Source organism: Triticum urartu, chromosome 4A (assembly GCF_056163025.1).
Source record: "Triticum urartu cultivar PI428250 chromosome 4A, HENAU_Tu73, whole genome shotgun sequence".
Classification (NCBI taxonomy): Eukaryota; Viridiplantae; Streptophyta; class Magnoliopsida; order Poales; family Poaceae; genus Triticum; species Triticum urartu.
This window is the reverse complement of record NC_141876.1, coordinates 431,944,160-431,968,870: the sequence shown is the minus strand read 5'-3', so window position 1 is coordinate 431,968,870 and position 24,711 is coordinate 431,944,160. Positions and strand designations below refer to the sequence as shown.

The window sequence follows — 24,711 nt, the reverse complement described above, 5'->3', positions numbered from 1 at the left end:
ACTTGTAAAAGCGGGCAAAAGAGACGAGACGATGATCTAGCCGCTAGATCCCATCCAGCCAGCACGGGAGCCTGCGCAAACACAATGGCAGGAGCTGGACCGGGCACCACCACCACAGGCTGCACGCTGCAGGGAGGGTCAGTGGATTGCATCGCCCATTGGTGGCACACCAGCAGCAGAGAGAGTCCAGGCAATCACTCACTGCACGCCATTTACGGCCAGCTTTAAGAGCAAACACCCCCACTCAACGCCTCCTTCCTCTCCTTGGCACCATGCGACGCAAAAAGATACCTCCACTCGTCCAATACATACATACATACATACATACATACACGAGGTATATGGGTGGAGTGCAAATGGTAGAAACCGGAATCATGAGGTCAAAAGGTAGAGTTCAAAATGTGCATCATACTCTACTACAGTACTTACAAGAAAGAGAAACTTTACTGCACTGTAACAACTCGCATTCAACAAGAAGAAACCAAAAAATTTCATTCACCTCCACACAAGAGATACTAGTACAAGACAAGATGCGTCGCCCCCTTTTTCTTTTCCTCCAAGAACACAAAACTGTACAATAGCGAGTTCTATCCAATAAATTCAAACGCGTCTGCTTTTTCCCGCCAGCTTCCTCTGTCTGTTCCTCGTCCCAACCGCATCAGATCGCACCTGGCTGCGCGGCTGCAACCCATCGCCATCAGCAGCTCATCGCCTCGCATTTCACCGGGAGGGAGCGGTCGAACCCGCTGCGGGACAGCAGCGTGCCCACCACCGCCAGGTCGCGGCAGAACACCCCTTGGTACACCGGCGCCGTCGCCTGGGACGACACCGTTGCAACGGCCGCTGCAGCCTTCACCTTCGGTTTCGCCGTTGTCCTCGCGGTGGCGCTGTTTACGACGGGAGGATTCTCCGGTATCGGCGACGCTTGTTGTTGCTGCTTGGGCAACGCCGCGGCGGCGGCCGCGGCTTCTTTCGCCCTCTGCCTAGCGGCGGCCTCCTCGTCGATCACGGCCGACATGATGAACGAGTACCCCTTCTGCAGCATCCTGTACAGGAGCAGAGCGGACATGCGGGCCTGGTCGCGCACCGCCTCCAGGTCGCGGTGCTCGTCCACCAGCTCCAGCCGCTCGCCGAACACCACGGCGCGGTCCGGCTTGAGCTTGAGCGAGAGTAGCAAGTGCGCGCGCTCCAGCTCAGAGCGCGTGCACCCGCGCCGCACGCCCAGCAGAGCGTAGTAATCGATGTTGCACCCCTCGCCCACGGCGGCGCGGCTGCGTAGCCCCTGAATCCGGGCGATCAGCTTGCGGTGGGCGCCCGCGATCTCGCGGTAGCGCACGCCACCCTGCGGTCGCCACCTGGGCCCCGGCAGCTTGCCGTCACGGAGCGCCGCGTCGTACAGAAGTTTGAGGTGGTCAAGGTCACGGAGGGAATCGGAGAGCGCCCCCACGGACTGAAGGAGATCGGCACGGGCGCGGAGCGCCGGGATGTACGCGGGGTCGAGAGCCAGCGCACGGTTGCAATCTGCTATGGCGTCTGCCGGGCGGCCGCCAGCCTGGAATGACGCGGCGCGGCCGACGAGGCACGCGGCGGCGAAGGTGTGCGGGAGCACGCCACGGCGTGCCTCGAGTATCTTGGAGAAATGGCGGACGGCCTCCGCTGGGAGGCCCGCGTCGAGGGCCGCCATGGCGGCCGTGCGGCGGCGGAGCAGGAGCTTCACGTGAGCCAGGAGCTGGGACATGGCCTCCGACTCCACGGCCGGTATGATGAACGCCGACCCGGACTTGGAAGCGTTGCCCGATGGCACTGAGGCAACAGCTGCGGCGACAGTCGATGATGAGAAGCTGTCCTCCGACCAACAAACGCTCTCGCGGCGGAAAGCCGCCGACGCGAGGCGGCGGCCGGTCTGGAGAAGAACCATGGCATCTTCGATGAGGCCGAGGTGAAAGCAAGCTTCCCCCAGGACCAAGTACCGCCACTGCGTGTCCGTGTTGGGGTTCTTAGAGAGGCCGGCCAGGACGCGGCGCTTGAGCTCGGACACATCGAAGCAGCGGAAGGAGCGAGCGGTCCCAGTGTCAGTCTCGGCCGCGTCGGAGCGGTGGCGCTCGGGGGAGAGGAGCTTGGCACGGGAGATTGTGCCAAGGTCACCGGAGCTGGAGGAGGACAAGGACGACGACGAGGAGGCATCCTCGCCGGAGCAGGATTTGCCGCAGCTGGGAATGTAGTCACGGAGCATCTCCGCGACCTCGCGGTACCGCCGCAGCGCGAGGAGCGCCCGCGCCCGCAGCTCGAGCGCGGCCTCCATCCGCGGCGACAGGTCCAGCGCGGCGTCGATGAGGCCGAGCGCCGCCACGGCGTCCCCGCCGCCGGATTCCGGCGCCGCGGCGAGAATCGCCCGCGCCTCCCGAAGGTACCTGTCGATCACCTGCGCATACATACCGAAACAAGCATGAGATTTCTGCCAGACGAGGTTGGATTCTTGCACAAACAGAGAAAGATGGACCAATCCGAGACAGCGAAAATGAATGAATTTTTTGGGGGACAAAACAACAGAGAAAACCGAGAGCGGAGCAGAGCATAGCAGACGGTGCGCTCAGATCAAGCATGTCGATCTTGGAGAGGAAAAGAAACAAGAAGAAAAGGCACGCCATGCTCGAAAGAAGGAAGTACTTCTTGCTCAGCTCGAAGAGGCTGTCCTGTGATTTGGATTTTGGACGGCACGACCAAACAACCCTGCTTGTCGAGTCGAAGGACCAAATGTTGTTGGCACTTGTGCGGTACAGAGAAAAAAGCAAACAGTTCTTGCACAGATTGGCCATTGGCGTGGCAAGAACTGGCCGGATGAAGAACACCCAACGAAAGAAAAGAGAAGAATGTGGGGCGGAGATATCTGAGATCGCAGCCGTGAGCAGGCAAGGCGAGCAGCGAGCTCGTACGGACCTTCCTGTTGCTGAGGAGCCACTTCCTCTTCTTCTCCGGAGCGGAAGAAGGCGAGGAGACCGCCATTGCCTCACGCGCATCAATCGGCGCACCCGCCCAACCGAAGCTCGGATCGATCCGCGATGACACGGGAGGCTGGACACCGGAAGAGAGATGGAGAGGAATGGCTAGGCGAGGAGGCGAGAGGAGAGAGGAGGCTATATATACGGACCCCTCTCCCAAATCTAACGCCTTGTGTGGAGTAGTAGTTGCGGTATTTTATAATGTTATCTCGGTTTGAATTGGTGGGGAAGAAGGAGAAAATGGGGGATGGGCAAGCAAATGAGGGAGGGAGGGAGAAGAAATGCCAGCTTTGACTGCACTGCACTCTCCTGCTTTCCGTTTGAGAGAGCCTCATCCTAGCTGGCCAAGATGCCTATCCAACACATCTCCCCTTCCTCACTCAAATCACAGGCCCAGTAAATAAAATAAAATAAAAAAGGTCTCGCGTAGGGTGTGGTGTGGTGAGCTTTTAAAAGCGTGGAGGGAGAATAGTATTTGCTGCCCCACTACTCCTCCTCTCCTTGCTCTGTACCCAACCATTTTTTCTTTACTATCTCCTCTTTTCTTTTTTCCTTTGAATGATTCCTTTATTCACTCGCTCATTTTAAGCTATATTATCGATTTTAAAGCCGCACACTCTTTCGATTGAACAAAGTTCATGTTGTGCACCATTATTTTCTGCCTTGCTTTTCTTCCTCCTTTCGGGTTTTATTGTAGGCTAAAGTATAAATATATCATTCAGAACCTCTTTCGAATACAAATTATATAACAATTTTCTAGAATACATTTAATATTTTATTAGTTAAATAGATAGCCAAACTTTGACTCAAAATATATGAAGGAACCTAAAAAACCCATATATGGAGGTAAATTAAATACGGAGCAAAAATACCCAGTACCACGCCAACTCATCAGGGTGGCAAATACCCTACTGCACTCATAAATGTACAGTACCGCATACTTGCCGCCTTCCACACTGTATACGCGTATCTAACCACATCCCATCCGAGTTATTACTCCCGTCCTCCTCCCTGCCAATGCACGGAATCTGGAAACTTTTGCCGTGCAGTGTGCACAGTCCACGTATCCCAGTACGCGGCCGAGTACACAAGAGATACAGTATTATTATTTGAGCCCAGAAAATTAGGCTTTTGGAGGAGTAAAACCGGTGGTCCCTTCACGGGCAGGGCAGGGCAGGGCAGGGGCAGGAGCGTGTAGACTACACACGGGGACACGCAGAAAAGGTGGACTTAAATACGGCCTAGGCGCGCGTATTTATACGCCCTCACGACGCGTCATGCGTAGCGGTCCATGTCACCGCTGAGCTGTCGGGCCCACCGGGCCAGCGAGAGGCCTCCTCTTTTCGCCGTGAACCAACAATCAAGCGCACACCTACCTCTCCCTCTGCTGCGCTGTGGCGTGCCCGATTTGGCGACCCTTTCAACACAACATGCGGCTGCGATCTTAATCTTGATCGTGATTGCCAGACTGACCTGATGATGGCTTTGGACGGATCAGATCGGACGGGGTCTCTGCTCATCCGTGCATTGGCTATAGGGATGCAGATACGGCACAGTGAGAACAGGGGACGGGTGTCGAGCGATCGCAATTTAGTGGCCTTAATACTGCATGTACTACGTGCTTGCAAGAAGCGATAAGACGTGCAGTAAAGCAAGCTCGAAGTACCAACAACAGATCCAGCCGATCGATGACACAACCACCACCATTTGAACCACTGTCTCCACTCCAGCTTAATTCCATCTACTCCAGAGTACGCTTCCGATTAAACGCAAGTCCCGTGCCTTGTTATGAGTAGCTAGGTACTCCATGAGACCATGACCATGAGAGAAAGATGGATCCGCCATTGACGCATGTGGTGAAAACTGAAAAGGAGTTTCCTTTCCGTGATATGCCAATGAAATGAGCCGCAACTTTGGTCGCTGGCTGGCTGGCTGGCTGCCTTGGATCTTATCCACATCGAGACGGCGCAATGCATGGCTCTGAATGTTGGCCGTCTTGGATCTTTGTTCGCTCAATTGGACATCGTTTTTACTTGCAAGGCGCCAAGGTCTCGCCACCTTTTCGCTCGCTGCTGCGGCTGCTCACATCGGCGGCCCATATCCATGCATGCGCTGCTGTGCTGGTGTCACCGCGCCAGCAGGAGCTGCACTGCACTGGTTTTCTTTTACTGCTGCCCATCATGCATACTACACCACGGCGTGGTCGTAGCCGTAGCCATAGACAGACTCGGCATTCCAATTTATGAGTCGAAATGTGTGGAGTGCTGCAGAAGCAACACGCCACCCCTGTTCGTTGCTGTTGGATCGTATGCGATGCATGCACGCGCCTTTCATAAATCCATAAATAAATACTCGCTTTTCTTTTCTTTTCTTTTCTTTTCTTTTCTTTTAGCCCCTACTGTCTGTACCGGCCTTTCCCAATCGGCATTGAATGAGTCACGTGACGAGGAAATGTCAGCGTCGCCTGCCTGCCCGCTTTACAGCCACGGGAGCGCATGCACCAACTTTATCCGGCCCGGCCCATCTTCATGTTCGCCTTCCCGTTCCGTTCCGAGTCATCGCCTTCTTCTCCCCCGGCTACACTAATCCTTTTTTTTCACTTGGAGTACTTTCGTAAACGAGGATGGATCAACCCACTGGCTAGGCTAATCCGTCCTGCGTACGTACGTACGTACGTGGGTCAGGATCCACGTGGTATGCGGATACGAGTTGCTGCGTACGTCTACGTACGTACGTTTGTGCTTTGCGTCCATGCCACTCTACTGCGTGGAGGGAAGGGAATATATGAGCACTGGCAGTCGCAAAAGCAGTCCCATCATTGGAGCAGAAATTAGGGGGTCAGCATCTCTCGCTAATCATGTGCGCATGTTCACCCTAATTCGGGTATTCTATTCATCTGTCCACATATTCTTTCCTGGACTAACTTGTTCAGAAAGGGTGTTTGCTTCTTTTCAGATTTTGGATCAAATCTATTTTCATCTCATGTCACAGGCAATTGCCATTATCTTTTGGGTTATACTACCACCATCATTTTGTAAGACGTGTCTTTCTTCAAGCAAGATTAAGTATGCCAAAAATTCAAGCTTGTCACTATAGATCTCTGTAAAGAAAAACTTATTTTGCTGTCTAAACGAGTACGAATAACACATGCTTCTCTTTGTTGAATCATGTCTCTACTCCTATAAATGAGTAAGTTGGTGATGATGGTGCGCTTGCCTTCATGCCATTTGTAACATCCAATCTAGAACGTAAGGCTGAGATGGAGAAGACCTCCGACCCCTATGTTCTCATTTCTCCTTCTCTCAGGAAAGACATCGAGTGTTCGAGAACACCTTCCAGATTCCTCGTCGGCGGCCCGTCCCTTCTTGCCCGGCGACCGCCATACCTGAGTTCGGCAACGATTGCTCCCCTTTCATAGCTTAATAAATCAGATTAATAAATCAGATTTGGCTTCGAGGTATTTCTCTTTTTAGATCTGGCTGTGCATGCCATCGGAGGCGGAGACGACAACGGTGCTTGCTAGCATGTCCGAGTTGGGGTATCAACCCTTTTGTGGTGCCTCCAGTTCTCAACTGCCAAGGTCCGTCCCATTCTTTCGTGCTAACCATGGAGGCTACCAACGGTATGCTCGATATGAGTAAGCCTAGGCGTTTTAGGGGCGGAGGTTTTCTGCCGGTTCCCAACCGCACAGATGCGAGACTGCCAATAGAGGACAAGCAGCATGTGTGTGCTGGATCTTTTCAAGTGCATCATGTTCGACTAGGTGCATATTTTGCGAGATAATCTCGTCATTGTCTGTGATTTTCATTTGTGTTGAGGATTTCAGGATAGAAGGGCTGTTTCGGAGGGGGTCATGACGAGCAAGGTGGCTGTTGTATCTATTCTTATGTTGTTTTGTTTCAGATAAGTCACACCGATTTCTCTCAAATATGTCTATTTGTAGAGAAAAAATAGTCATATGGAGCAGTCTTCAGAGAAGACTAGAACCGTCAGTACATTTTATGAGCATTGTTCATTTTTTGGTGACCTGACTGAACCATCCTCTCACCGTGCCACTACTGGTTTCTGCATAGAATCCTTGCCTGTTTGGCTGGTGTCAAATTGCCAATAGTAGATGAGTTGTCTTCTGGTAGAACAATGATAAAACTGCATAGTAGTATGCCATTTAGGGTTGTCTCTGTTGCATACGAGTTGTCTCTGAATATGTTGACATCACGCGTGGTAATGAATTTTGTAGCATTACTCTGTTGTATTCATCCTAATCAAGCAATATACCATTCAATTCCTTACCCATGAGGTGGTATATAAATAATCAAACCAGGGTTCAAGGCATCAAGTCCTATCATATTTCTTTTACCGACTATGAAGTAGTAACATAGCAGTAATAGAAATTATGCTATATTGCTACAAGGCATTTAAAGTAACCTGTAATGTTTCTACTTTCTACATGAGTGCCAACAAAATCTCTTGAAAAGCTAGCACATAACGCAATGGAATACTGGGCTTGCCACTTGTGTTGGGAGTATCAAGGTAGAATTATTTGGATGTTGTTCCTTTGGCTTGACATGGAAGCAGGAAGCATGCAACTTGGACTAGAGAAGAGAAACAATGTTCATGGTTGTCCAGGTTGGATACTTGCTTTAGCGTTCATGATATTTCACCGGAGGATGATGACAACGTGCCCCTGATAACCCACAAGTATAGGGGATCGCAACAGTTTTCGAGGGTAGAGTATTCAACCCAAATTTATTGATTCGACACAATGGGAGCCAAAGAATACTCTCAAGTATTAGCAGCTGAGTTGTCAATTCAACCACACCTGGAAACTTAATATCTGCAGCAAAGTAATATGATAGTAGTGGTAACGGTAGCAAAAGGTAACCATAGTAAAAGTAATGTTTTTGGTATTTTATAGTGATGATAGCAATAGCAACGGAAAAGTAAATAAGCGAAGAACAATATATGGAAAGCTCGTAGGGAATGGATTGGTGATGAAGAATTATGCCGGATGTGGTTCATCATGTAACAGTCATAACCTAGGGTGACACAGAACTAGCTCCAGTTCATTGATATAATGTAGGCATGTATTCCGAATATAGTCATACGTGCTTATGGAAAAGAACTTGCATGACATCTTTTGTCCTACCCTCCCGTGGCAGTGGGGTCCTTATGGAAACTAACGGATATTAAGGCCTCCTTTTAATAGAGAACCGGAACAAAGCATTAACACATGGTGAATACATGAACTCCTCAAACTACGGTCATCATCGATAAGTATCTCGATTATTGTCACTTTGGGGTTAATGGATCATAACACATAATAGGTGACTATAGACTTGCAAGATAGGATCAAGAACACTCATATATTGATGAAAACATAATAGGTTCAGATCTGAAATCATGACACTCGGGCCCTAGTGACAAGCATTAAGCATAGCAAAGTCATAGCAACATCAATCTCAGAACATAGTGGATACTAGGGATCAAACCCTAACAAAACTAACTCGATTACATGATAGATCCGACCCAACCCATCACCGTCCAGCAAGCCTACGATAGAATTACTCACGCACGGCGGTGAGCATCATGAAATTGGTGATGGAGGATGGTTGATGATGACGATGGCGATGGATTCCCCTCTCCGGAGCCCCGAACGGACTCCAGATCAGCCCGCCCGAGAGGTTTTAGGGCTTGGCGGCGGCTCCGTATCAGAAAACGCGATGATTTCTTCTCTCTGATTTTTTCTCCCTGAAACTCAATATATGGAGTTGGAGTTGGAGTCGGGGAGTCAACAGGGGGCCCACGAGGTAGGGGGCGCGCCCTAGGGGGGCAGGCGCGCCTCCGACCCTCGTGGAGAGGTGGTGGGGCCCCTGGCCTTCATCTTTTGCAGGTATTTTTCTTATTTTTTGAAAAGTGGCTCCATGAAGTTTCAGGTCTCCGAGAACGTTTGCTCCTGCACATAAATAACACCATGGTAATTCTGCTGAAAACAGCGTCAGTCCGGGTTAGTTCCATTCAAATCATGCAAGTAAGAGTCCAAAACAAGGGCAAAAGTGTTTGGAAAAGTAGATACGTTGGAGACGTATCAACTCCCCCAAGCTTAAACATTTGCTTGTCCTCAAGCAATTAAGTTGATAAACTGAAAGTGATAACGAAAAACTTTTACAAACTCTGTTTGCTCTTGTTGTTGTAAATATGTAAAGCCAACATTCAAGTTTTTAGCAACGATTATAACTAACCACATTCACAATAACGCACAGGTCTCAAGTTTACTCATACCAATAGCATAATCAACTAGCGAGCAATAATAATAAATCTCGGATGACAACACTTTCTCAAAACAATCATAATATGATATAACAAGATGGTATCTCGCTAGCCCTTTCTCAGACCGCAAAACATAAATGCAGAGCACCTTTAAAGACCAAGGACTGACTAGACATTGTAATTCATGGTAAAAGAGATCCAGTCAAGTCATACTCAATGTAAACTAACAGTAATGAATGCAAATGACAGCTGTGCTCTCCAACTGGTACTTTTTAATAAGAGGATGATGATTCGGCATAAAAGTAAATAGATAGACCCTTAGCAGAGGGAAGCAGGGATTTGTAGAGGTGCCAGAGCTCGGTTTTGAAATAGAGTTGAATAATATTTTGAGCGGTATACTTTCATTGTCAACATAACAACCAAGAGATGGCGATATCTTCCATGCTACACACATTATAGGCGGTTCCCAAACAGAATGGTAAAGTTTATACTCCCCCTTCCACCAACAAGTATCAATCCATGGCTTGCTCGAAACAACGAGTGCCTCCAACTAACAAGAGTCCCAGGGGGAGTTTTGTTTGCAATTATTTTAATTTAGTTTGCATAAATCATGGGACTGGGCATCCCGGTGACCTGCCATTTATCTCGTGAGTGAGGAGCGGAGTCCACTCCTCTTGAGAATAACCCGCCTAACATGGAAGATACAGACAGCCCTAGTTGATACATGAGCTATTCGAGCATACAAAACAGGATATTTATTTGAAGGTTTAGAGTTGGGCACATTCAAATTTACTTGGAATGGCAGGTAGATACCGTATATAGGTAGGTATAGTGGACTCATGTGGAATAACTTTGGGGTTTAAGGAGTTTGGATGCACAAGCAGTATTCCCGCTTAGTACAAGTGAAGGCTAGCAAAAGACTGGGAAGCGACCAGCTAGAGAGCGACAACAGTCATGAACATGCATTAAAATTAATCAACACCGAATACAAGCATGAGTAGGATATAATCCACCATGAACATAAATATCGTGAAGGCTATGTTGATTTTGTTTCAACTACATGCGTGAACATGTGCCAAGTCAAGTCACTTAAATCATTCAGAGGAGGATACCACCCTACCATACCACATCATAACCATTTTAATAGCATGTTGGCACGCAAGGTAAACCATTATAACTCATAGCTAATCAAGCATGGCATAAGAAACTATAATCTCTAGTTGTCATTGCAAACATGTTTATTCATAATAGGCTGAATCAGGAATGATGAACTAATCATATTTACAAAAACAAAAGAGGTCGAGTTCATACCAGCTTTTCTCATCTCAATAAGTTCATCATATAATCATCATTATTGCCTTTCACTTGCACGATCGAATGATGTGAATAATAATAATAGTGCACGTGCATTGGACTAAGCTGGAATATGCAAGCATTCAATAAACAGGAGAAGACAAGGCAATATGGGCTCTTTTGTCATATAAACAATAATGCATATAAGAGCCACTTCAACAATTTAGTTATGGTCTTCTCCTATCGACCCCCGAAGAAAAGAAAAGAAATAAAACTATTTACACGGGAAAGCTCCCAACAAGCAAAAGAAGAACATGAAATCTTTTGGGGTTTTCTTTTTAATTACTACTACAAGCATGGAAATTAAACTAACTAAAAGTTACCACTAATTCTTTTCTTAAGGTTTATTAAACACACAAGAAGAAAGCATAAAAAAGAAAATAAACTAGCATGTATGATACAATGAAAAAGTATGAGCACCGACATCTAGCAATGAGTGTGTGAACATAAATGTAATGTCGGTGGGAAATACATACTCCCCCAAGCTTAGGCTTTTGGCCTAAGTTGGTCTATGGCCACGGCTGTCCTGGCGGATATCCATAATAGTAGCTGGGGTCGTACTGCGATGCAGTAGCTATCGCCTGCTGAGCTGCAGCGTGGTGATGAGCGACCTCCTCTCTCCTCTCGTACTCATCTGCCTCCTCTCTGGTAATAGTATATCCTCCTCTTGCCTGATAATCAAAGAAGGCAGGAGTAGGGAGAGTAATACGGACAGCGCGGCGTCTGTCAAAGATTAGTCGATACTGGAGAGGTGATTCGTTCCTCTCGACAAACTGGTGGTGAACCATAGCATTAAAATCTAGATAAGCAGGAGGTAATTCAATATCATCTTCGCGTATGGCTATACCAAGAAAATTAGCTATGCGGGTTGCATAAATTCCACCAAAGAAATCTCCATTAAGTCTATTAAGATGCAACCTACGTGCAACAATGGCTTCCAAATTATATGATTTGTCTCCTAACACAGCACTCCTAAGAATACTAAAATCGGGGACACACATGTGACATGCCTCATCTTTACCATTAATGCATCTACCTATGAAGAGAGCAAAAGAATGTACAGCAGGAAAGTGAATGCTGCCTATGGTAGCTTGTGTAATATCTCTAGATTCCCCCACAGTTATGCTAGCAAGAAAATCTCTAAATTCAGATTCGCGAGGATCCCTTATACTACCTCATTGTGGAAGTTTGCAAGCAGTGGTAAAATCCTCTAAGTCCATAGTGTAAGATTTATCATAAAGATCAAACAGGACAGTTGGAGAATTACGTGAAGTTGAAAATTCAAACCTCCTCACAAAGGTACTGGTGAGGTTGTGATACTGGCTGCACTTCTCTTCCTCGAAGCTCACAAGGTCAGCGTTACGCAAATATGCGTTGAATTCTTCCTTAATTCCCGCTCGATCCATAAAGTTCTCAGAGGGCCATTCACAAGGACACACTGGAGCGTCTCTTGGTGGCTCGTCATCAGCATCACGCATTGCAAGCCTGGGTCCTTGCTTCCTTGAAGAACCACCTTGGAACATTTTCCTAGGCATATTTCTTCCTCTGAAAAATTCTGAAAATTTTAGTAACTTCAAAATAAAAGTAAACCAAACTCAATAATATTGATAGCAACTACTCCTACAAGTGCCTAGGGCCTATATCATGCATCAAAACTACTCTTGACCATATAAATTTGACATGCAAGCTCAAGAACAGGGTCACCTAAGCAGCAAAAATTTGCAATGAATAAAGCACTAGAACAAAAACTAATTGGACCAATGGAGGAGTCACATACCAAGGTACAATCTCCCCAAGCAGTTTTGTGAGAGGTGCTTTGAGCAAGGAGATCGAAAATGGCAGCAAAATGAGCTAGAACTCGTGCTTCAGCTGGATATTCGTGTTTGTGGGAGGAAGATGAAGTGTGTGGGTGCAGAAATAAGTGGAGGAGGGCCACCGTGTGCCCACGAGGCAGGGGGGCGCGCCTAGGGGGTAGGGCGCGCCCTCCACCCTCGTGGGCAGGTGGTTGCCCCCCTGCTGTGTTCTTAGTGCAAAATATTCTCAGATATTCTGGAAAAAATCTTATTTAAATTTCAGGGCATTTGGAGAACTTTTATTTTTGAGGTATTTTTATATTGCACGGATAATCAGATAACAGACAGAAAAATATTTATTTTCATTTTATTTATTATAAACAACAGAAAGTAAAAGTGGGTACAAAAGGTTGTGCCTTCTAGTTTCATCCATCTCATGATCATCAAAAGGAATCCACCAACAAGGTTGATCAAGTCTTGTTAACGAACTCATTCCGAATAACATGGAACCGGAGAAATTTCGAATAACACTATGTTACCTCAACGGGGATATGCACATCCCCAATAATAAGAATATCATATTTCTTCTTGACAGTAGGAAGAGGAAATTCAAAACCTCCAAATATAATCGATGGAATTTTTCCAATAGAATTAATACTGTGAACGTGAGGTTGTTTCCTCGGAAAGTGTACCGTATGCTCATTACCATTAACATGAAAAGTGACATTGCCTTTAGTGCAATCAATAACAGCCCCTGCAGCATTCAAAAAGGGTCTTCCAAGAATAATAGACATACTATCATCCTCGGGAATATCAAGAATAACAAAGTTCGTTAAAATAGTAACTTTTGCAACTACAACATGCACATCCTCACAAATACCGAGAGGTATAGCAGTTGATTTATCAGCCATTTGCAAAGATATTTCAGTAGGTGTCAACTTATTCAAGTCAAGTCTACGATATAAAGAGAGAGGCATAACACTAACACCGGCTCCAAGATCACATAAAGCAGTTTTAACATAGTTTCTTGTAATGGAGCATGGTATAGTGGGTACTCCTGGATCTCCAAGTTTCTTTGGTATTCCACCCTTAAAAGTATAATTAGCAAGCATGGTGGAAATTTCAGCTTCCGGTATCTTTCTTTTATTTGTAATAATATCTTTCATGTACTTAGCATAAGGATTGGTTTTGAGCATATAAGTTAATCGCATACGCAAAAAGATAGGTCTAATCATTTCAGCAAAGCACTCAAAATCCTCATCATCCTTTTTCTTGGATGGTTTGGGAGGAAAAGGCATGGGTTTATGAACCCAAGGCTCTCTTTCTTTACCATGTTTCCTAGCAACAAAATCTTTCTTATCATAACGTTGATTCTTTGATTGCGGGTTATCAAGATCAATAGCAGGTTCAATTTCTATATCATTATCATTACTAGGTTGAGCATCATCATGAACATTATTATTAACATTATCACTAGTTTCAGGTTCATTACCAGATTGGATTTCAACATCAGAAGGATAAATATCATTTGGATTCTCAGGTGTTTCAACAATAGGATCACTAGAAGCATGCAAAGTCTTATCATTTTTCTTTTTCTTCCTTTTAGAAGGACTAGGTGCATCTATATTATTTCTCTGAGAATCTTGCTCAATTCTCTTAGGGTGGCCTTCAGGATACAAAGGTTCCTGAGTCATTCTACCAGTTCTAGTAGCCACTCTAATAGCATTATCATTATCTTTACTATTTAATTCATTGAGCAAATCATTTTGAGCTTTAAGTACTTGTTCTACTTGAGTGGTAACCATAGAAGCATGTTTACTAATAAGTTTAAGTTCACCTTTAACATTAGCCATATAATCACCCAAGTGTTCAAGCATATTTGAATTGTATTTCAATTGTCTACCAAAATAAGCATTAAAATCTTCTTGCTTAGCCATAAATTTATCAAACTCATCTAAGAATGGGCTAGCAAATTTAGTAAATGGGATTTCAGCTTTATCATATCTATAGAGAGAATTTACCTTTACTACCTGTGTCGGGTTATCAAGACCGTGAGTTTCTTCAATAGGTAAAGGATTAAGATTATATGTTTCTTCAACAGGCGGTAAATTAAGACCGTGTATTTCTTCAATAGGAGGTAAATTCTTAACATCTTCAGCTTTAATACCTTTTTCTTTCATAGATTTCTTTGCCTCTTGCATATCTTCAAGACTGAGAAATAGAATACCCCTCTTTTTCGGAGTTGGTTTAGGAAGAGGCTCAGGAATTGGCTCCGGAGGTGTCCAATTATTTTCACTTGTCAACATATTATTCAATAGAATTTTAGCTTCATCCGGTGTTCTTTCCCCGAAAACAGAACCATCACAACTATCCAGGTAATCTCTGGAAGCATCGGTTAGTCCATTATAAAAGATATCAAGTATTTCATTTTTCTTAAGAGGATGATCAGGCAAATCATTAAGTAATTGGAGAAGCCTCCCCCAAGCTTGTGGGAGACTCTCTTCTTCAATTTGCACAAAATTATCAGAGAAGCTTGTTTCTTATGAGCAGGGAAATATTTATCAGAGAAGTAATAAATCATATCCTGAGGACTACGCACACAACCAGGATCAAGAGAATTAAACCATATCTTAGCATCACCCTTTAATGAGAACGGAAATATTTTAAGGATATAAAAGTAGCGAGTTCTCTCATCTTTAGTGAACAGGGTGGCTATATCATTGAATTTAGTAAGGTGTGTCACAACAGTTTCAGATTCATAACCATGAAAAGGATCAGATTCAACCAAAGTAATTATATCAGGATCAACAGAGAATTCGTAATCCTTATCAGTAACAAAGATAGGTGAAGTAGCAAAAGCAGGGCCAGGTTTCATTCTAGCATTTAGAGATTGCTTACTCCATTTAGCTAATAACCTTTTGAGTTCATTTCTATTTTTGCAAGCTAAAATAGCTAAAGAAGCTTCTCGATCAAAAACACAACCCTTAGAAATAACAAGTGATTCTTCATCATCACTTTCATCAGTATCATGAGATTCAATATTTTCAATTTCTCTAGCCCTAGCAAGTTGTTCATCAAGAAAATCACTAAGTGGCATAGTAGTATCAGGCATACAGGTAGTTTCATCATAAGTATCATGCATAGCAGAAGTGGCATCATCAATAACATGCGACATATCAGAACGAATAGCGGAAGCAGGTGTAGGTGTCACAAACTTACTCATAACAGAAGGTGAATCAAGTGCAGAGCTAGATGGCAGTTCCTTACCTCCCCTCGTAGTTGAGGGATAGATCTTAGTTTTTGGATCTCTCAAGTTCTTCATAATGATAAGGAGATATATATCCCAAGTGACTCAAAGAATAGAGTTATGCTCCCCGGCAACGGTGCCAGAAAATAGTCTTGATAACCCACAAGTATAGGGGATCGCAACAGTTTTCGAGGGTAGAGTATTCAACCCAAATTTATTGATTCGACACAAGGGGAGCCAAAGAATACTCTCAAGTATTAGCAGCTAAGCTGTCAATTCAACCACACCTGGAAACTTAATATCTGCAGCAAAGTATTTAGTAGCAAAGTAATATGATAGTAGTGGTGACGGTAGCAAAAGGTAACAGTAGTAAAAGTAATGTTTTTGGTATTTTGTAGTGATGATAACAATAGCAACGGAAAAGTAAATAAACGAAGAACAATATATGGAAAGCTCATAGGCAATGGATCGGTGATGGAGAATTATGCCGGATGCGGTTCATCATGTAACGGTCATAACCTAGGGTGACACAGAACTAGCTCCAATTCATTGATATAATGTAGGCATGTATTCCGAATATAGTCATACGTGCTTATGGAAAAGAACTTGCATGACATATTTTGTCCTACCCTACCATTGCAGCGGGGTCCTTACGAAAACTAAGGGATATTAAGGCCTCCTTTTAATAGAGAACCGGAACAAAGCATTAACACATAGTGAATACATGAACTCCTCAAACTACGATCATCACCGGTAAGTATCCCGATTATTGTCACTTCGGGGTTAACGGATCATAACACATAATAGGTGACTATAGACTTGCAAGATAGGATCAAGAACACTCATATATTGATGAAAACATAATTGGTTCAGATCTGAAATCATGGCACTCGGGCCCTAGTGACAAGCATTAAGCATAGCAAAGTCATAGCAACATCAATCTCAGAACATAGTGGATACTAGGGATCAAACCCTAACAAAACTAACTCGATTACATGATAGATCCCATCCAACCCATCACCGTCCAGCAAGCCTACGATGGAATTACTCACGCACGACGGTGAGCATCATGAAATTGGTGATGGAGGATGGTTGATGATGACGATGGCGATGGATTCCCCTCTCCGGAGCCCCGAACGGACTCTAGATCAGCCCTCCCAAGAGGTTTTAGGGCTTGGCGGCAGCTCCGTATCGGAAAACGCGATGATTTCTTCTCTCTGATTTTTTCTCCCTGAAACTCAATATATGGAGTTGGAGTCAGAGAGTCAACAGGGGGGCCCACGAGGTAGGGGGCGCGCCCCCACCCTCGGGGAGAGGTGGTGGGCCCCCTGGCCTTTATCTTTTGCAGGTATTTTTCTTATTTTTTGAAAAGTGGCTCTGTGAAGTTTCAGGTCATTCCGAGAACGTTTGCTCCTGCACATAAATAACACCATGGTAATTCTGCTGAAAACAGCATCAGTCCGGGTTAGTTCCATTCAAATCATGCAAGTTAGAGTCCAAAACGAGGGCAAAAGTGTTTGGAAAGGTAGATACGTTGGAGACGTATCAGCCCCCACAGTTCTAAGGGAGGTGTCGCTGCTGCGGATGCTGTCAAAGGGCCTACACTTCATGCTCCCGCTCGATCTGAAGCAAGGGCCAGACCATCCTCTACCTCGTCTTTGACCATGAGAGTATCAGTAACCTTCTTTTGCAGTGTGTTTGTTAGGATCCGATGAATTGTGGGTTTATGGTTAGATTATTCATTGAAAGTAGTTGAATCTTTTCTGAACTTTATTATGCATGATTGTTATAGCTTTGTATTTCTCTCCGATCTTTCTGTTTGGTTTGGCCAACTAGATTGATTTATCTTCAGCGGGAGAGGTGCTTTGTAATGGGGTCAATATTGCAGTGTCCTCATGACAGAAGGGGTAGCGAGGCATGTATAGTGTTGTTGCCATTAAGGGTAAAACAACAGGGTTTAATCATATTGCTTGGGTTTATTTTGTGTGCATCATGTTATCTTGCTTAAGGCGTTACTCTGTTTATTATGAACTTAATACCATAGATGCATGCTGGATAGCGGTCGATTGGTGGAGTAATAGTAGTAGATGCAGGCAGGAGTCGGTCTACTTGTCACGATCGTGATGCCTATATACATGATCATTGCCATGAATACGTCATAACTATGCATTTTTCTATCAATTGCCCAACAGTAATTTGTTTACCCACCATATGTTATGTGTTCAAAAGAGAAGCCTCTAGTAAAAACTATGGCCCCTGGGTCTACTACTATCATATCGCTAAAACCAAAAATACTTTGCTGCAACTTATTTACTTTTGTTTTACTTTCCTTTCTATCTATCTATCACTATCAGGATTAATCCTTGCAAGTAATGAGTTTAAGGTGATTGACAACCCTCTTGCCAACGTTAGGTGCAAGTATTTGCTTTTGTGTGTGTAGGTACTGAAGACAGGAATTTGCGTGGTTCTCCTATTTTTGATAACCTTAGTTCTCACAGAGGGAAATACTTATCTCTACTGCACTTCTTCACTCCTCTTCAGGGAAACCGCAACGTAGTTTACAAGTAGCAATTACATCGGAGAGAACTCCAAGAAGATCGAGGAGAACATTGTATTGAAGATCAAAGAGAGAGAAGAAGCCTTCTAGCTACTACCCATGGACCTATAGGTCCATGGTGAACTACTCACGCATCATTAGAAGGTAGCAAGGATGATGTGGAAGCCCTCCGTGATCGACCCCCCCTATGACAGAGTACCGGAAAAGGCCTCCAGATGGGATCGCAGTAGAACAGAAGCTTGCAGCGTCGGAAAAAGTGTTTCGGGTGGCTCCCTGTTGGTTTGGGAATAGTTGGGAATCTATAGAGGTGGAATTAGGTTTAAGGGAGTTGCGTGGGAGTCACGAGCTCAGGGGCGCGCCCCACCCCGGCACCCAGGGCGCCCTTTGAGCTCGTGGCTCTCCCATAAGTCTTCTGGCCTCCTCCCGAACCTTCCAGGATCCCTTCTGGTTCAATAAAATCACCGTAAATTTCATCGTGTTTGGACTTGGTTTGGTACTGATTTTCTGAAAAGCTAAAAAAGAAGCAAAAAACAGGAACCGGCAGTGGGCACTGAGTAAATAGGTTAGTCCAAAAAATGATATAAAATAGCATAATTAAGCATCCAAGATTGATAATATAATAGCATGAAATAATCAAAAATTATAGATATGTTGGAGACGTATCAGTCACATGATTAAGGGCCATCGATCTATTGAGTACTAGACGGCTAGGAGCTTGAGAGAGTCACCGGAGAAGTTTCACACACAATGAAAATTGTTTCGAGACAGAACTAGAAGTGTTTCCGAGAAAACCGAATTAAACCAAGAAGACTGAACAATTATGGAGGAGAAATAGTAATTGTATAGGAAGGATCCTGGAAGTTTCTTGAGCCCCGTGGGAATTATACGGCGTCTTTGGCCAGACCCATAGGCAAGGCCAATGGGGACAAGCGCATGGGCCTTTGAGGCCCATTAGGTGTAACATCCCAATTTTCCTAGTTTGATGTTAATAGATTATTCATAATTTCATATGCATCTCGTATTTTCTATGCACTATTTTAGTTTTTTCTGAATATTATGCAACTCAAGGCATATTATCGGAGTGGAGATAACATGACTTATCCCCTTAAATAAAAAGTTCATAATGTCCATAATATTATTGCAATTCACCTTATTTATTTTGGAAATTTTAGAAACTCCAAATGATTTTAGATGAGTATTATAATGCTCGTTGTGTGGCCTATTGCATGGGAAGGTTCCAAATTTTGCATTACGGTTGGAACCAGTATTCATGTACTCTACTCTATATTAGTAATATTATTTTACTGTATGTTTATAGTATTTTTAGGAATTTGTCTAGTATTTTATTTACCCAAGATAATTTCATGTACAATATTATCTTTTAACCGATATTACTGTTCATCTAGGCCTGCCCAGCCGCAATGTAGCAACACGTACTAGCGCAACCCAGCCGCAATGTAGCAGCTCATACTAGCGCATGATATGTCTCCAATGTATCTATAATTTATGAAGCATTCATGCCATGTTTACAATAATTTTATATGGTTTTGGTGCACTTTTATATGATTTTCATGGACTAACATATTGGCCTAGTGCCCAGTGTCACTTGTTGTTTTCTGTTCATTTTTGGTTTTCCAGAAAATCCATATCAAATGAAGTCCAAATGCAGTGAAACTTTTTGGCCATTTTTTTGGAACAAAAGAGAACACTGACCTTCGTGGGAGTACCAGAAGACCCACGAGGCCCCCATAAGCCACCAGGGCGTGCCCAGGGGGGTGGTCATGGCCTGGTGGCTTGTGGGGCCATCTTCATTCCTTTTTGTGTGATTCCAACTTTGAAAATTCTTATAAATAAGGAAATCCCTAGAAATAATCCTAGAACTTCAACTCCGCCGCCGCAAGCCTCTGTACCAAAGAGATCCCATCTGGAGCCCTGTTCCAGCACCCTGCCGGAGGGGGAAATCATCACCGGAGGCCATCTTCATCATCCCGGCGGTCTCCATGATGAGGAGGGACTAGTTCACCCTCAGGGCTGAGGATATGTACTAGTAGCTATGCGTTTGATCTCTCTCTCTCTCTCTCTCTCGTGTTCTTGATTTGGCACGATCTTGGTGTACCGCGAGCTTTGTATGGTGTTTCCACCTCTCTATCTTGTTGTGATGAATTGTGTTTATACCTTTGAGGTTTCACTTTTATCGGATTGCATGTTTTGGATTTGAGAACACTTGATGTATGTCTTACATGTGGATACCAGTGGTGACAATGGGGTGTTCTATTGATTCACTTGATATATGTTTTGTCAATGAACTTGCGGATTCCCATGGTGACATTGGGGTAATCTGTGTATAGGGGTTGATGCATGTTTTCGTCCTATTTTCTCTGGTAGAAACTTTGGTGCATGTCGTGGTTCTAAGACTGATAGTAGAATAGGGGGGTAGGAATGTAGAGGCAAGATCCTAGCGATGGAGGAGCTGTACACACGAGTTTACGAGTTCAGGCCCTTCTCGGAGGAAGTAACAGCCCTACGTCTCGGAGCCCAGAGGCGGTCGACTGGATATATGTGTGTGAATTACAGAAAGTGCGAACCCTTGTCCCAGAGGAGGGGGCTGGCTTATATAGAGTGCGCTAGGACCCCAGCTCCCCTCCGTTACACAGGGTTCAATGTTCATAAAGGTGGGGCGTTACTGGTAACGTCTACAATAAAGTGTTATAAATGCCCATAAAGCTATGGTTTAAGTCCTGACCATTGCAGAGTGGAGGGTTTCTCATCTTCTGGTGGTCGAGTGTCTTCAAGGTGGTCGAGTGAGCACATCTTCATGGTCGAGTCGATGATGGTTTCTCTTCGACTGCTTCTGATTCTTTGTAGAGATGTCTTTGGGGAGGGTATGTCGGACAGATCCATGACCCTACCTTAGGTACATAGCTTCGTTATTAGCCCCCGAATGGATCAGGGTTTGAGTGGGGAAGGATTTGGGAACACTTCCGACCCATTATTTGTGCTACGAGTATATCCTGTTCTGGAACAATGAGTTGAGGTGACGACGTCGACTCCTTTCTTAGTCACCTTGGTCCATTCTTGGTTTTTGTCGAGTGAATTTTCACGGTGGAATTCCGAATGATGATGTGAAGGATGTTTGTCTTCAGTCTGACAGGTTGTTCTGCTCTCCACGGATCTCGCGGGATTCGAATTTTGGGAAGTGCGCTAGACGGACGGAACCGAGGTTATAGGGGCGGATTAGGCAAGTCTCCTCGATCCCCGCGCCACCTTTTTCGCCACGTACTGCGCACGCGACTGTTGCAGGATTTGTTTAGATCGCCTGGGTCCACCAGTCAGTCACTCGGGTGACAACCTTATAAAAGACCTCGGACCAGGCCTCTGCCCCGTGCGCTCTCATTCTCTCTTCTTCTTCTCCCAATCTCTCCGTCACGCTGGCTTCCGCCCTCATCTCCAGACCTTTGATCGAGCTTGACCCGCTGCCATGGGGAAGGAGAGGACGGCGGCGCTGGAACGCGCGAAGAAGGTGACATCGAAGGCGAAGGGCAAGCGGACCAGCCGGGGCGGATCCTCGTCGAGATCTGGCCTGCCGGCGGGCTGGATCCAGGGCGACTGGATCCGCTCGACAATCACCCAGGACGACCTCGACGACCTGGTGGAGGGAGGACTAATCCCCCACAAGTCGGCACGGCTCCCGGGGAACGAAACCGAGCTGCAGCCAAGGGAGGGTGAGTGCGTCCTCCTCGCTACCCATGTAGATCGCGGATTCTCGCTGCCTCCCCATCCTTTCTTCCGGTTTTTTTGAACTTCTTTGGGGCTCAACTCCACCATTTCACCCCAAACACCATAGTCTATCTGGCCGCCTTCGTGTCGATGTGTGAAAACTTCTTGGGCTGTCGACCGCACTGGGGCCTTTTCAAACACATCTTCACCTGTCGCTCCCAGTCGGTCAAAAAGGCTATGTCGAGCGACGAGAAGACACAAGTGATTCAGATGTGCGGGGGTCTGGGGATCCAGATGAGGAGCAAGAGTACTTTCCTAGCCATGATTCTTCCCGACTCGGTTCGGGGCTGGCAGTCGACTTGGTTCTACTGCAACGACCAGCCGACCCCGGGTCAGTCGACTGGACTTCCTCCCTTTTCCTTGGCTCGAGTGGAGAAGCCCGCCCCCTGAAGGTAGTTCCAGAAGAGAAGGCGCAGGTCAAGGTGCTGGTCGAGCGGGTCATCCAGCTTGTCCGTGACGGGGTGACCGGGATGAACCTGCTGGAGGTCTTTCTCGGTCGACGCATCCAACCTCTTCAGGTGCGCGATCATCCGATGTGGATGTACTCTGGGCTCGAGGATTCCACTCGGATCCATCCAGAGGACGTCAGCAAGGATACCTTGGAGAAGTGGTTGATGGGTATCACCAGCAACAAAGACAAACCTCGGGGGTCTAGGAGGGTGATTCCATTCGACAACTCGCACCAGCCGGAGCAGGTATAATTCTGTCTTATCAGGTATCTTTTTGATTCACCGAGTGATATCTTGTTTATGGTCGATTGAATTTCCTTTGATCGTTGTCCTTTCAGGCCCTCATCGACATGTACTCAATGCCCAATGGAGTGCAGGACCAAGAGGCCGAGGAGGAAAGGAGCGGTGGCGAGAGCGGCGAGGAGCATTCGGAGGCCGAGGAAGACGAGGAGAGCGACGAATCGACTGATGACGAAGAAGTCGACTCACCTCCTCGCAGGGAGAGGAGATTCAAACATGCTCATGACCTGGCGAGCGCTCCGGACTTGGTGGCCGCGCCGACTGGTCAGTCTTTGAAGCGTACTAGGACGTCTTCCTCGACGCCGACTGAAAAGGCTCCAAAGCAGTCCAAAGTTGCGCCGCCTCCAGCGCCGAAAGCTACCTCCTCCAAGCCGCCAAAAGCTTTGCCCGGGATCAAAGTGACCGTTCCTACTATCTCCGGGTAACCATCTGACTTGTCCTTCTCGTCGACTCAATTAACCGGATGTAACCGATTGAATGCGAGTCTTTGCAGTGCTGCTACGTCAGGAACCTCTTCTCTCCAATACCGGGACGAGGAAATGGAAGATGCGGTAACCTCCAACCCAGGTATAAACTCTTGCGATTTTGTTCTTGATTCTTTGGTCGACTGCGTTCGAGTGGCTCACTTGGGGTCGAATGATCTGCCTTGCAGCTCCACCCAACGTCATCGATCTTCCAGATGACGATGAAGATGTGGCTCTTAAGCCCAGGAAAAGCAAGAAGGTAACCGCTGGTAGGATGTCTCGGCAAGAACCCACTACGAGACCTCCCGTCCGTCAACCTGAAGACATGGGCAGGGCTTCTGTGACCTTTGCCGCACCTTTGTCGAGTGGGACTCCCGCACCATCGATTGCACCTGTGATTCCTTCAGCTGTCCAACTCCACGCCACGGAGCTCCAAGCTGCCGCACCTGGGCCGTCTGCCCACTTTTTCACCAGCTACCCCGTCCCGGACAACCAGTCGGAAGCGGCTGCGGAAGCCATCCGACAAGCTGACATGATGATGGAGCGGATGAAGACAGTGCATGAGAACAACCAGGATGCCTACGACGCCAGCGCTGCTCTTCGGGCCAATGTCCAGGTGAGTAAACTTTCTGACTGTTTTTGCTCTATGAGGAAATGTTACTCGAAAAATCTTCTTCTACACAATCTCCTGTTGTTTGCGTCGAATTAGAGCACCCACTGGGTGTTTTGTTGATTTTGGTAGTTTCGCTCTTCTACTCGGTCTGGGCGAGTGGAAACAGAACCGGTGGGGGCACGCTAAGTGCATCCACTGGCTGTAGTCCCCGAGAACGCGATCGACTGCTGGCAGTCAACTGGGGTCTGAGTTCTTGTTTCCTTTCTTTTTTACTCCTTACACTCGACTCAGGCAGACCAGTCGAGTAGTTTCGTTCTTCCACTCAGTCTGTGCGAGTGGGATCAGAACCGGTGGGGGCACGCCAAGTGCACCCACTGGGTGTAGTCCCCGAGACCGCGGTCGACTGCTGGCAGTCGGCTGGGGTCTGAGTAGTTTTTTTTGAGTTGAGTCTTAGTCAGCGGGGGCACGCCATGTGCACCCGCTGGGTGTATCCCCTGAGACCGTAGTCGATTGTGTGCAGTCGGCTGGGGTCTAAGCGAACTTCTTTAGGTTTTATTCACTCGGAAGTAAACAACCTTTGATCTTATCGACTGATTCGTCTTTTGCCTTCTGCAGAAGTCTTGCACTCTTATTTCTAAGTTTGCTGAGCTTGAGGAGAAGCAGAGGCAACTCAACCTCGACTTGGAATTAGCCCAGCAGAATCTAAAGAAAGCTCAAGACGAAGCCGCTGGTATGGAAGGTAACTGACTGTCTACTGACTTTCAATACGTTTCTTTGATCTCTTCTTTGATTTGATTGCTTCTTTTGCAGAGAAAATGAAGTTGGCTTTGGAGAAGAAGGACTCGGACCTCGCCGCCGCGCAAAAAGTAGCTCAAGATAAAACTGCTCTCGC

The 24,711-nt window shown here is 46.2% G+C and overlaps 1 protein-coding gene across 1 annotated transcript; it reads right to left on the bottom strand.

Moving 5' to 3' along the window:
• Positions 1 to 466: 466 nt before the first annotated feature.
• On the bottom strand, positions 467 to 3,288 carry LOC125551917 (uncharacterized). Its single transcript, XM_048715320.2, has 2 exons — positions 2,938 to 3,288; positions 467 to 2,422 (listed from the first exon to the last, which is right to left on the bottom strand). Exons 1-2 carry the CDS (start codon positions 3,001 to 3,003, stop codon positions 698 to 700), a joined length of 1,791 nt encoding a protein of 596 aa, XP_048571277.1. The 5' UTR covers positions 3,004 to 3,288; the 3' UTR covers positions 467 to 697.
• Positions 3,289 to 24,711: the final 21,423 nt, after the last annotated feature.

Excerpts from the sequence above, each read along its gene's own strand:
- LOC125551917 (XM_048715320.2), bottom strand. The coding sequence starts at position 3,003 with ATGGCGGTCTCCTCGCCTTCTTCCGCTCCGGAGAAGAAGAGGAAGTGG. Across the intron at positions 2,423-2,937 it reads GGCTCCTCAGCAACAGGAAG|GTGATCGACAGGTACCTTCG; the intron begins GTCCGTACGAGC and ends ATGTATGCGCAG.